Source organism: Eurosta solidaginis, chromosome 2 (assembly GCF_040869045.1).
Source record: "Eurosta solidaginis isolate ZX-2024a chromosome 2, ASM4086904v1, whole genome shotgun sequence".
Taxonomy (NCBI): Eukaryota; Metazoa; Arthropoda; class Insecta; order Diptera; family Tephritidae; genus Eurosta; species Eurosta solidaginis.
Genome location: NC_090320.1, coordinates 157,398,218 through 157,411,673, shown reverse-complemented (window position 1 = coordinate 157,411,673; position 13,456 = coordinate 157,398,218). Strand labels below are relative to the sequence as shown.

The 13,456-nt window shown below is 37.8% G+C and overlaps 1 protein-coding gene and 1 pseudogene across 1 annotated transcript; one reads left to right on the top strand and one right to left on the bottom strand.

Annotated features, from left to right (window-relative positions):
• The first annotated feature begins 228 nt into the window (after positions 1–228).
• On the top strand, positions 229–1,669 carry LOC137242435 (histone acetyltransferase type B catalytic subunit-like). Its single transcript, XM_067769721.1, is given in 5 exon segments — positions 229–337; positions 408–713; positions 716–890; positions 952–1,309; positions 1,374–1,669. Coding segments are annotated over 5 exon segments (1,194 nt in total). The 5' UTR covers positions 229–270; the 3' UTR covers positions 1,662–1,669.
• A 1,339-nt stretch (positions 1,670–3,008) lies between these two features.
• LOC137241722 (putative nuclease HARBI1) lies at positions 3,009–4,303 on the bottom strand (annotated as a pseudogene).
• Between the last annotated feature and the right edge of the window lie 9,153 nt (positions 4,304–13,456).

The following is a 13,456-nucleotide window of genomic DNA, read 5'->3' as shown; positions in this document are numbered from 1 at the left end:
CCAATCGCTTCCATCGAAAGGAGGTCCCATATTTTTTATTCCCGCGGAAAACGAATTTAAAATTTTCGAAGTAAGCAGATTTGTCAATTGAAATTTTGTTGCGCGTTTCTATTTTTGCTTAACAAATTGAAAAATTTAGTTATAAAAAGGTTGACAATTGGGTTTGGAGAAGCTATATATTGCGCTGGCAACCTGAAAGGGTTGCCCTACACAACCATTTCTTCCAGGGATAAACGAACAAATTCCTTGAGGGCGCGCTGTTTAACAGGGATGGCGGATATACACGAATATGTGGACCTCGTACTGGATGCAGTCCAAGATGTGGAATTTAAATTAAGTAAGTCATCCGCATTATACAAAATATTTAACATAAACAGCAAGAAAGTTATATGTTTCGCATATTCAAGTACGCCGCAAACAAGATTTGGAAGATGACAGCCTTGTATTTCATCCAATGATGGCACATCAAATATTTGGTGAATCTGAAAGCATATTCGGATATAAAGGTTTATGTGTGCGTATTTTATACACTGCTGGTCCTCTACATATTTATATTTGCATTGAATATGACAGTCGAGTTGATGAACTATCAGGCGTAGATATAAAGGCTGATGTAGTTGTGCGACCGATAGCGGAAAAATTACCTGATGGCTGTTTTTTTGTTAACATGGATGAGTTTTTGAAAACACTAGATAAAGCAGATAAGTTTCAACCGAACAGAGTGTTACTGATGAAGACGGACAAGAGCACTTCTTCGAACTATATCATTGTGACTATAAGGTGCCGGCATTCTTAAAATTCTTCAGTCGTTTGCAGACATTTATATTATGGTTCGTTGATGCAGCATCCTATATTGATGTTGATGATCCGCAATGGAGCTTCTTTGTATGGTATGTTGACTAAATGTGCTACTTCAATAAGTAACTTATATCAATTTTTATATTCCTACAGCTATGAAAAGTATAAAAATGATAATGGTGATTATCAGTCTGCAACCACTGGCTACACCACTGCATATGAGTACTGCGCATATCCTCAACACATACGATCGCGCATTAGTCAAGTATTAGGGCTACCACCATTCCAGAAACTTGGCATTGGCACAAAATTCATTGAAACTGTCTATAAACGTTACTTACCAATCATTAATGTCATTGATATGGCAGTGGAAGATCCATCGGGTGATTTTTAGCGTTTACGCAGCTATATTGATGCTCGTCTGTGTATGGGACTAAAAAGTTTTGGAAGTGATGTCATCAAAAAAGGATTTAACAAAGAAATGGTTCATGAGGCACGCGAAACGTACAAGGTAAACTAATTTAACTAATAACTATTAAAAACCACCTGTTAAACTGATGCTCATCTCTTTCCAGCTAAATCCACGTCAGTGTCGCCGGGTTTATGAAATACTTGGACTATGTTATACAAACATTTATGATAAGGACGATTATCGTGCTTATCGTTTAGATGTAAAGCGTCGGTTAAACGCAATTTATTATAAACATATAAATGATATTAAGAAAATGGAAAAAGCTAAAGTGGATAAGGAATGGTTGAGAGCGCGTTTACCTACACCAAGTCAACGTATGGAGCAATTGCATGAGGAATATGAAAAAGTAGAGAACGCATACAAACAAATTGTTGAAAAGTTACGTGATTAAGCTTATGAACCTAGCAAAGTTTTTGTATGTGTTACAGTAAATGATATAGATTTTAAGTGTCATTTTACATCTGATTATTATTTTTTATGTAATAAAACCTAAATTATTAATGGTACAATAAGAGTTCCGAATCTTTTACCTCCTCCATCTGCTGCGTAGCTTTATATACAGAGAACATGAAAATATAGATACGAAAAAGTTACGAATGGTCAATTTGAATCGGTTACAGGAATGTCATGATACTGCCTGGGCTTAGTTGGTTAATATCCCGCAAAAGACGGAGGATGGTTGATTTTTTTCGCTATAACAACAACGATGCCTATTCTGGGTATATCTTTGACAGGATGTTTTGTGTAGACGTCAGCAAGTGAGTGAACTTGCAGATAATATGACTTTTATCACTCTGAATGGGGACGCCCTAAACACGAGTCAGTGCAGGACTTATAAACTACGTCATCGGGGACCAATGCTTACTTTTGTATCACCCTCTTGCAATCATTTTGAACACCTCAATTTCTTGGCTTTATGAATTTATGGTCAGGAAAGAAAGATAGTAGTCGTGGTGCATAATTTGTCAAAAGCCACGGTTATCCAGAACGAAAAAGAGGAACGCACACTCCCTAGGGAAACGCGAGTCACTCTAGCTCTACTTCGATCTGGATACTGTAACAGGTTAAACTCTTACAAAACATACAAAACATATGTCCTGCTTGCAATATGTCCCCACATGACACCAACCATCTCTTTAACTGTATTGTGGAACCACTGCCTCTAATACCCCTCTCATTATGGACTCCCGTTAGAGGATATTGATGACAATTTGATTGGGCGAAGCACTGCTACAAGAACAACAACAACATGCCCAGGTGTCTTGGTATTCAACAGGAACTGATTGGCTAGCATTTAATTTCTCTCCCTTAGGGGGAGCTATTCTCGCCTCATTGTGTAGGTGTTGTTCTGGGGACATAAGAAGACAACCAGTAGCGGTTCTGAGGGCAGTGCTTTGACAGGCCTGTTGTTGTTGTTGTAGTGATAAGGTTGCTCCCCGGAGGCTTTGGAGAGTGTTATCGATGTGATGGTCCTTTGCCGGATACAGATCCGGTACGCTCCGGTAACACAGCTCCATTAAGGTGCTAGCCCGACCATCTCGGAGTTAGCTATTTTCAGAAAATCTAGAATTTTTTTTATATTCGCTTTACTAAAGCCCAAAAAAATGTAGTTGCCTATAGTATAAGCTTTCGGGATTTTAATATAAAACATTCACTGATGAAACCAGTGAAATGGAAAAACACTCATTTATACTTCTGACAAGAGAAGGACGATATAATTTTGAAAAGCTTGTTGCCTTTAGTTCCCTTTGCTGCACTTTTTTTTTTTTACAATACATTTGTATTTAAAAAATGCATGAGAGGAAGAACGGTTTACAACTCTCTGTTGGAATGACTCCAATGGATTTATTTCGCCTCTCCATTGTCCAGAAATTTCGCGGTTATGTTCATTTCGATCCACCAATTCAAGCGTGAAGTAGTTTCTATCATGTTGTAGCATTAAAAAGTTATGTAGAACCAATGTAGCTAAACAATTTTGTCTGCATTCTTTGGACAAGCCGATATTGTTGTAAGTAGTATTCGCCAGCGACTTTCCAGAATGCCGAATTTATTCTCAATATGTACTCTAGCCTTGGACAATACAATATTGTATTTCTCCTTATCATCACTTAAATGAATACCCGGAAAAGGACGCATTAAATTTGTTTTAAGCGAAAATACGTTATCTCCAACAAAGTAATATGGAAAATTAATAGCTGTTCCTGGCAAATTGGTAGAGTGAGGGATTTCTAATGTTCCATTCAATATTTTGTTTCCAAAGGAACTTCGGGCAAAGACTCCACCATCACTCTGACTCCCCAAAGCACCAATGTCTACATATATAAAGAGGTCATAAGAACGATGCTATGAGTCTTTTTATAATTGAAATACAAGGCCCCACTCTTAGATGGGCGTACAATATTGATGTGTTTACCATCAATAGCTCCTAAGCAATTCGGCATTCCTGTTTTAATAAAGCATTTTTCGGCAATTATGGCAAGTTCTGCTCGGTTCGGAGGTGATAAATATGCGATATGTAGCTCATCCCAAATGGCATCGCATGTTTTGTATATAATTTTCTTTACAGTTGACACACCCATCTTAAAAGTCCAAGCTAGAACATTATAATTACGGCCTTGAGCTAAGAACCTAAAAATATTTGTTAAAATTATCCACATATACATATATAAAAGTATTATATATTGCCTTTTACAAAGACTCAACTAACAAACATACATCAATGTCATAGCCAGGCGCGTTTCTGGACATATTGCTTTTCTGTTCGAGAAGCGGCGCAATTTCTCCCTAAGTAGCGTCAATAACAAATTAAAGTTTTCTGTGCTCATCCGCGTTACTTTAAAAAAATGCTCTTCATCTTTTTCCTGCAACTGTTGGAAGGGAAAAATCCCTCTTCTTCCCGCATCAGGTCACAGGGCGAACCCACCATCGTCTGTTTTTGCACATCATAAATATTTCATTTACTAAATAAGTGATGTGGGATATCTTAGCAATAGTAGCCACAAAATTGCTGATATTTTCCACAACTTCGCTCATTTTTTTCTCCCTTCACTTTTTTTTGAGATTTGGTTTCGTGGATGTGTCTATATATAAATTTAATTACAATTCCAAGAACGTTGAGCTCCACCAGTTTCCAATGGTAATACCAGAGGCCAGAACCATGTGTAGATGCTTGCTATTTAGAGTATAATGAATTTGTTGATTGTAGAATGATCGTAGAAATATATCAGATTTATACAGTATACAGAACGAGTTATTTTATTTCCATTCATGTAGCTGACTTTTTAATTTATTTGCAGAATTTCAATCGCAGCTTGCTATTTAGAGTATAATGAATTTGTTGATTGTAGAATGATCGTAGAAATATATCAGATTTATACAGTATACAGAACGAGTTATTTTATTTCCATTAATTCATGTAGCTGGCTTTTTAATTTATTTGCAGAATTCCAATCAACTTGGCGGGACGCTTGTTTTGACAATGAAATGTTAAAATACATCAGCTGTTCGAAACAGCGCTGCCACTGTAGCTGTGGTTGCCATTGTAACCAAGTAGTCAATGCATGGCTACGATTGTTGTCAAGTTTTGCTTTGCTGTAGCTGTCGTCTGTATCCGCCGTGTTGAATGTGGCCAGCCCTATTTTCGTTCTCGCGGATTCCTGCTCTTCTTTGTTCTCTACGCTCTGTACCAATTCCTCACCATCCGCAATGCATTTAAAAAGTGGGAATTCTTCTTTTGTTATTGGTAAACCAAACTTTGGTCCTATAATGATGGAATATTGTTAATTTATTTGGGTGGATATTTCCAGATCTGGTTGATTTAAAAAAACTACGTGTTGTCGTTTTTAATGTCCAACCGAAAGTTCCTCATCTGTTTATTCTCTAGTGTTACCATAATTTACATTAATTGTTTCGATTTACAGAGCTACCATAAATTTGACTTAAACTATTTTACACAGACTAACCTTAGGCTACGTTTACATTTACAGACTTAACCTTAGGCTACGTTTACAGCTCGGTCAATCTGCCAATAGATCGACCGCGATCATATATAATAGCTCTTATATCTATCTAACCTCTAAGGGACCCTGCTCTTTATCTTCCCGCTCAACGGAATAATCACTTGTTCTATCCAACCACCTTCGAATACGGTAGGCCTTAATTACCCCATCATAAGGAAGTTGGGTTAGTTGACAGTTATTAATATCACGAATGACATACCGCTCATTTCCCAACACTTTATGCAATACATATGATCCCTTGTATTGGGGAATGAACTTCTTGTTAACTCCAGCAGTATTGTCTACATTTCTAATTACGACATAATCTCCAACCTCATAACTCTCCTGTTTTCCATTGTCGATGGCTAAACGCTTGGTATCATAATATTATCTAGCTTTGATAGCGTCAGGGGCGCTCTGGCGTATGGATACCAAATCTCGCCCTACGTCAGAGTTCGTCTTCTCCTGAAAGTATTCTGTGAACTCGTCAACAATTGCTCCACGTTGTTCTATTCCAAACAAAAGTCTACTGGGGGTGTCCCGGCAAGTGCTATGAACAGAGTTGTTCATGGCATACTCCATTTCAACCAATTTCAAGCACCAGTCAGCATGGTTTATCGGGTCAGTCAGTTTTCCTAACATCGCCTTTAGGACCCTATTCACACGCTCGACTTGCCCGTTCGCTTGAGGGGAGGCGACCGCCACTTTAACGTGGTCAATATTTCGCTTAGAGAGGAAACTGCTAAACTCCATATATGTAAAACATGTTCCTCTATCACTTATAATTCGACTCGGGCGGCTGTAATAATTAAAATATTTTCCTAGAGCAGAGGTAACTTCACGTGTACTGGTAGAATTGGTTTGGTAAAGTTTCACAAACTTGGTGAATGAGTCGACTACTACTAGAATATGTTTACGCTTTGAGTTAAGAGACAGCAGATAACCAAAATGATCGATGTGAAGAGTATCGAACGGCAATGGAGTGTTAGGAATAGCATGAAAATTCCTTTCTCTAATGCGTGGAGGTGTAGCGTACATCAAGCATTACAAGCAATTTCTGATAAATTTGTCCACTTTCATTCTCTCTTATTGGAAACCAATAATACAGACTTAGTTTGTTGACAGTCTTGTCAACTGACTGGTGTCCTATTTTTCATGCATTAGCTCAATAATGTTTGATTCCATTTCACCGGGAACATATAGCAGTTTTTTACAGTCCGACTTCAATCTATATACTAAACCATCTATTAGAGATGAAATCTGGTACCTCCTCGTTCTCAAAACGGTTCCGTAGATAACTGATTGTTTCGTCACGCTCTTGGGCAATTTGCACTTGGAATTCAACCTCTTCGGTATTAATGGTATGTGCAATCTGCACTCTACTCAGCGCATCTACATGCGCCATAGATGTACCCTTCCTATGCTGAATGGTATAGTTGTAATTTTCTAGCTCCAAGGCCCACCTAGCGATTCGGGGATTCAACTGTTTTCTCTCGAGGGTCATAGCCAAGGAGTTACAATCAGTGATTATTTTAAATGGCATACCTTTAAGATAAGTTCTGAACCTTTTTAAAGCGTATATGATTGCCAATGTTTCAAGCTCAAAACTATGATATTTGGACTCGGCACTGGAGGCAGTTTTTGAGAAATATGAAATGGGGTGAAATTTGTTATCACCCTGTCGCTGTAACAACACTGCTCCGAATCCTATAGAACTAGCATCGCAGTGGAAATCAGTCTCTTTTCCACGATTATATATTGCTAGGACCGGTGCTTCGGTCAATCGGAAATTTAATTCGTTAAAAGCACTGAGACAAGTCTCGTTAAAGTCAAAAGTAGAATGTCGCTTGAGTAAATTTTGTAATGGCTTGGCTATCTGAGAGAACGATGGTACAAAACGTCGGAAGTAGGAGAATAACCCTATGCAGGACTGTAACTGCTTTTGGTTTGTGGCTATTGGGAAATTTCGGATGCTTCTAATATGGGATCCATTTGGTCGCATTTCTGAACTACTCACTTCATACCCTAAATAGTATATTTCCCTGTATGCAAACTTTGTTTTATCTAGATTAAGTTTCAGTCCACGTTTTGAAAGCCGCTGTAGCACAATCTTGAGTAACGCCTTGTGTTCTTCTAACTCTCTCGTTGCTACTACAATATCATCCATATATATAATGATCTTTCTTTCCTCGATCAAATCGCGAAATATATTATTAATAAAGCGCTGGAATACGGTAGGAGCGTTCCTCAAACCAAACGGAATTTTAAGATACTCATACTGACCGTTAGGAGTTACGAAAGAAGTGTACGGAATTGATTCGGGTAACATCTGTACTTGATGAAACCCGCTCTTTAAATGTAGAATAGAATATCTCTCTTTTCCTTCTAGGAATTCAATGCAGTCGTCAATCAACGGTAGAGGGTAGTTATCTCTGACGGTTATTTTATTCAGGGCCCTATAGTCAATGCACATACGAATTTTCCAATTTTTCTTCCGTACAAGCAGGGTTGCAGAGGCATATGGTGAGTTACTGGGTCTGATTACCCCCTCTTTTTGTAATTCGTCTACTATGGATTTTATGTCACCTCGATCTAAATAGGAAAGGCGCCGTGGAGGGCAATGAAACGGCACATCAGTCGTCAAGTGTATCTTCATTTCATACATAAAGGGTTCAACTTTAATATCTGTATTTAGATAAGTATGTTCTATCAGCTTATTCATGTCTGAGTGGTGGTTTCTAGGCAATTTGGGATCAATATCCAAGCAATATTTATCTATACTTGTAGCAATCACGTCGGTATTTTACGGCACTGTCGCGGCGTTCTGGTATATCAATACTCGAGTCATCAGCCTTAAGGGCACTTACAGTCTCTAGAGACTTATTTAAACACATCTTGTCGTTGCGAATGTTTTTCAAAAATTTTCCATCTATAGCAGCTAATTTTATGTAAAATAATTTCAAGAAATCTCACCCCAAAATAACTGGCAAAGACATACAATTATCGGCAAGTACTTTTAATTCAAGAATGTTTACTTTGTTTTTAAAAAAATTTTACATTTGGTTATTCCAAATATTTTTAACGGCTTTCCGCCTATACCTCTATATGTAGTAATGGTTCCCGCCCTTGTTTTCCTAAGAAGTTGTTTTGGGACGCTAGATACTCGTATGAAACTAACCGGGCTACCGGTGTCAAAAAGAGAGAAAGCAACATTAGAAACTAATTCAATAAATAAATTAAACCCTAGTCTTACGTAATTGTACTCTCCTACGGTCTCTGCTTCATCCTCGCCGGCATCATAGTCTCCACTGCAGCCACGTTCTTTTCTTCTTCAAAACCTTCCTGGGATTAGGACAAGCCCGATGGCAGTTGTAGCATAGTGTTTTTTGTTCGGGTTTCTGCCTTACTGTCGTCGGTGGCTTCTGCTCTACCTTTGTAGCGAAGTACTTGTTTTGATATCGGCTAATAATTTGGTTTAGCTCTTCGATGTTTCTTGCCGAAAGGAGCAGGTGAGCGTTTGGAACACTATTCCCAATTCCGTCGATAATAAAATCAACCACCTCCTGCTCTGTGATGGTTGCTCTTTTAGCAATTGCCTGCATTGATAAGACATACCAATGCACAGACTCTGCATTCTTTTTCCACCGTCGCTGGCTAAACATCTTGTAAATCTCTTGCCTGGTCACTGCCAAGTCGAATTCTTTTATTAGTGCTTCTTTTAGTGAATAATAATTTAGTGCGGTTGTTGTTGAAAGAAACACACGAGCCGTACCGGTTACAGAGCGTCGCAAGGCAAGAAGTTAAAAATTTTCGTCAGCTCCAGTGGACTGCATAATTTCTTCGAAGTCCCTAATGAAATCTCTCACAGGGTAGGCGACATCATCACCATTAAATTTTGGTAGTGCGTGTTCGATGTCACCGAAGTCAAGTCTTCGATAAGATCGAGTTTCAAGCTCATCAATTTGCTGCATGAGCTTCAACATCTCTAGTTTCTTTTGAAGTGCTAGTACTTCTTGGTACAGGACGCTAAGGCGAGGAACGGCAATGACGGCAGCAACGTTAGCAGAATCATTGATGGCAGCAGCGTTAATATAATCAGTGGCGGCAGCAACGTTAATAGAATCAAAGGCGGCAGTAGCGTTAGCAGAGTCAGTGACGGCATTTATAAAAGCGGCAGCGGCAGAAGAAGTGGTTACACTTGTGGCAGCGGCAGAAGAAAAGTTTCCATTTGTGGCAACGTGAGCACTCGTATTAGTAGAAGCACCTATAGTATCGGCATTGCTTACGACGGCAATAGCAGTTATTGGGACGGCAGTATTATTCCCAGTTATGTTCGCAGAGATATTTGGATCGGCATCGTAGTTGCCCACGTTTGAGACACCATCGGCATTAGCATCCATATTTGCATCATCGGCAGTAAAATTATTTTCAGCAGCGGAGTTGCTACGTCCGCCCACTAAATTTTGCAATAAATTTCGTAACTGAGCTATGGTAGCAGTTGGTGGAAATTCCACATGGGCGTCTTGAAGTGCATCAATTATTTCTTGGCGGGGACTTACCATCTTTGTACGATTTTTAAAAATTTTAGTGAGAATGGGCTTACCCCACACCTGAAGTTATAATGAAGTAATATTGTTAATTTATTTGGGTGGATGTTTCCAGATATGGTTGATTTAATAAAACTACGTGTTGTCGTTTTCAATGTCCAACCGGAAGTTCCTCATCTTTTTATTCTCTAGTCTTGCCATAATTTACATTAGGGGGACTCATGTAACCGTATAAATGCCTTATAAAGTGTGTAAACGTATAAATTTATCTAGTGTGTAAACGAACTGTCAAATTGTGTATGAAAAATCATTTACACAATTTGTATAAATTTATGCGCACATTTCATTGTGTAAACGCGGTAAACTCAAAGGAATGCAACCTTGCAGACATTATAGCAGGCATTTTCATCAGAAATCTCCAACATCAGCAAGGCATTTACAAGAATATCTTAGTAAAGACGTTTTAGTTTTGATTTTTTACTTAATCTTGGCATTTTTTAATTTGTATAACAATCAAAAAATTTTTGTTTGGCAATAATACAGCTGATAAACAATCAAGTGCTAGTACTTCTTGGTACAGGACGCTAAGGCGAGGAACGGCAATGACGGCAGCAACGTTAGCAGAATCATTGATGGCAGCAGCGTTAATATAATCAGTGGCGGCAGCAACGTTAATAGAATCAAAGGCGGCAGTAGCGTTAGCAGAGTCAGTGACGGCATTTATAAAAGCGGCAGCGGCAGAAGAAGTGGTTACACTTGTGGCAGCGGCAGAAGAAAAGTTTCCATTTGTGGCAACGTGAGCACTCGTATTAGTAGAAGCACCTATAGTATCGGCATTGCTTACGACGGCAATAGCAGTTATTGGGACGGCAGTATTATTCCCAGTTATGTTCGCAGAGATATTTGGATCGGCATCGTAGTTGCCCACGTTTGAGACACCATCGGCATTAGCATCCATATTTGCATCATCGGCAGTAAAATTATTTTCAGCAGCGGAGTTGCTACGTCCGCCCACTAAATTTTGCAATAAATTTCGTAACTGAGCTATGGTAGCAGTTGGTGGAAATTCCACATGGGCGTCTTGAAGTGCATCAATTATTTCTTGGCGGGGACTTACCATCTTTGTACGATTTTTAAAAATTTTAGTGAGAATGGGCTTACCCCACACCTGAAGTTATAATGAAGTAATATTGTTAATTTATTTGGGTGGATGTTTCCAGATATGGTTGATTTAATAAAACTACGTGTTGTCGTTTTCAATGTCCAACCGGAAGTTCCTCATCTTTTTATTCTCTAGTCTTGCCATAATTTACATTAGGGGGACTCATGTAACCGTATAAATGCCTTATAAAGTGTGTAAACGTATAAATTTATCTAGTGTGTAAACGAACTGTCAAATTGTGTATGAAAAATCATTTACACAATTTGTATAAATTTATGCGCACATTTCATTGTGTAAACGCGGTAAACTCAAAGGAATGCAACCTTGCAGACATTATAGCAGGCATTTTCATCAGAAATCTCCAACATCAGCAAGGCATTTACAAGAATATCTTAGTAAAGACGTTTTAGTTTTGATTTTTTACTTAATCTTGGCATTTTTTAATTTGTATAACAATCAAAAAATTTTTGTTTGGCAATAATACAGCTGATAAACAATCAAGTTTATCAAGAGTATTTCTAGGTGTGTTCATATAACACAGGCATGCTTAACCAACGAAACGATATCATTTCGTTACGATAATCAACGTTAATAAACGAAACGAAGTCATTTCGTTTCGTTTATTAACGTTAAGATCGTCAAATTAACGAAATGATTTCGTTTCGTTTTCTGCCATATCAAAACGAAATCAAATCGTTTATGTTGATTATTAATTTCAAACTATGCTGGCAAAGCTGATTGATTGCGGAGTCATTAAAGGTGAAAGCATTATCCAAGCTGATTGCAACTTTTCTCATGAATTTTGACAGTACGAACATTTCTCAGAGTATTTTTGACATTACCACCAACGAATTACACAAACAAATTACATAGAGTTTGTGTGTGTATGTGCGCTCGTTGTTGCCACCTTACGGCTTCACCATGGCTATAGCATTGCCAGCACAATTCAAGCATAAAGTATCACGTTTTCGTTAACGTTTTTAACGTTAACGAAAGCTTTTCGTTTCGGCTAAAAACGAGATACAATTTATCTTGATAATTTCTTTATCGATAATATTTCGAAGTGTTTCAACGGAAACGGTGGAAATTTTTTGATAAACGATTAGCTTAACGTTAAGGTGCATCCCTGATATAACAGCGTGTGTAAATTGATATAATTTTACACCTTATAAGTTTATATGCTTTCATGAGTCCCCCTATTAATTGTTTCGATTTACAGAGCTGCCATAAATTTGACTTAAACTATTTTACACAGACTAACGTTAGGCTACGTTTACATTTACAGACTTAGCCTTAGGCTACGTTTACAGTTCTTTTGCTAGCAGCGCCTCCACATCAGGTGGGAATTCTGTATTTGTTTTGTTTACTAACCAATGCTTGTTGTTGTTGGTTCCTAATATTTGTGCATTTCCCTCGTCTCGAAGTTTTTCAAACTTTAATTTTTGTGTGTTTTTACATTTTGTAGCTTTTTTGTGTGTAAGCCGCTGGTAGCTTTCAAATAAAGCTGTAACGTCATCCTTTTCCATATATTGGCCTAGCTTCTCCTTTGTATACATAATTCGTTTTTCCTTCTCCTTTAGAAGCTCATGTTTTTATTTTATTAGTGTGTTTAATATTTTACATTGAAATAAGTGTATATGTTTATCCAGAGTGTGTATGGTATGTTTCGGTATATAGTTATCGACGGTAAATATGTAGTCAAGTTTGGTCGTATTTTGAATAAACTTAGGTATAATTTTGGATTTTCTGCACTGTAATAAAAACTTAATACTAGACCGTAGCTTGGTTATCTGTAGGGATTGTGCGTTGAACCTGTTGATGCGATTTCTTATTGTGTTGTTGTAGTTGCTCTTCAGCTTGGCGTAAACCATCTTCGTTGAGTGTCTACCCTTACGGCGTGCCTTCCGTATTTATAACAAATTTTGATTTTTGGCGACCTTTAAATTTAACAATTATTTCTTCAAATTGGCTCGCGGTCAATAAATTAAACAAGTAGTTGTTGTTTTTGCTCCAATATATTTCGATCTCCAACGGAGATCGTCATGGGGGACTACAATAATAAATAAATAAATACACTTAATTTACACAATTTATCACAGGCAAATATATATATATATATGTATGTATAAACATATTAATATTACTGCAAACATACGTACATGAGTTCAGATCAGTTCGATTGAATCATGGTTGAAACGTTCACCACCAACTTGACGTTCTTCAAAGTAATCACATTGACCCAAAACACTATCATTAGCTGTAGTTATAACAGCACCACCACAATCTTTCATAGTACGTTTCAAATCTTCTTCTGGTACGCTCAGCCTTCAATTCCAATTCTATGTTTAATAATGCGATTTTATATTTTTTGTACGACTTTGGGTCCATCAAAGGAAAGTACAGCGTCCACAACCATTTTAGAAAATATATCTTTTTGTTGATGAATAAGTTTGGAGGACATTGCTGTGGCAGAGCATTT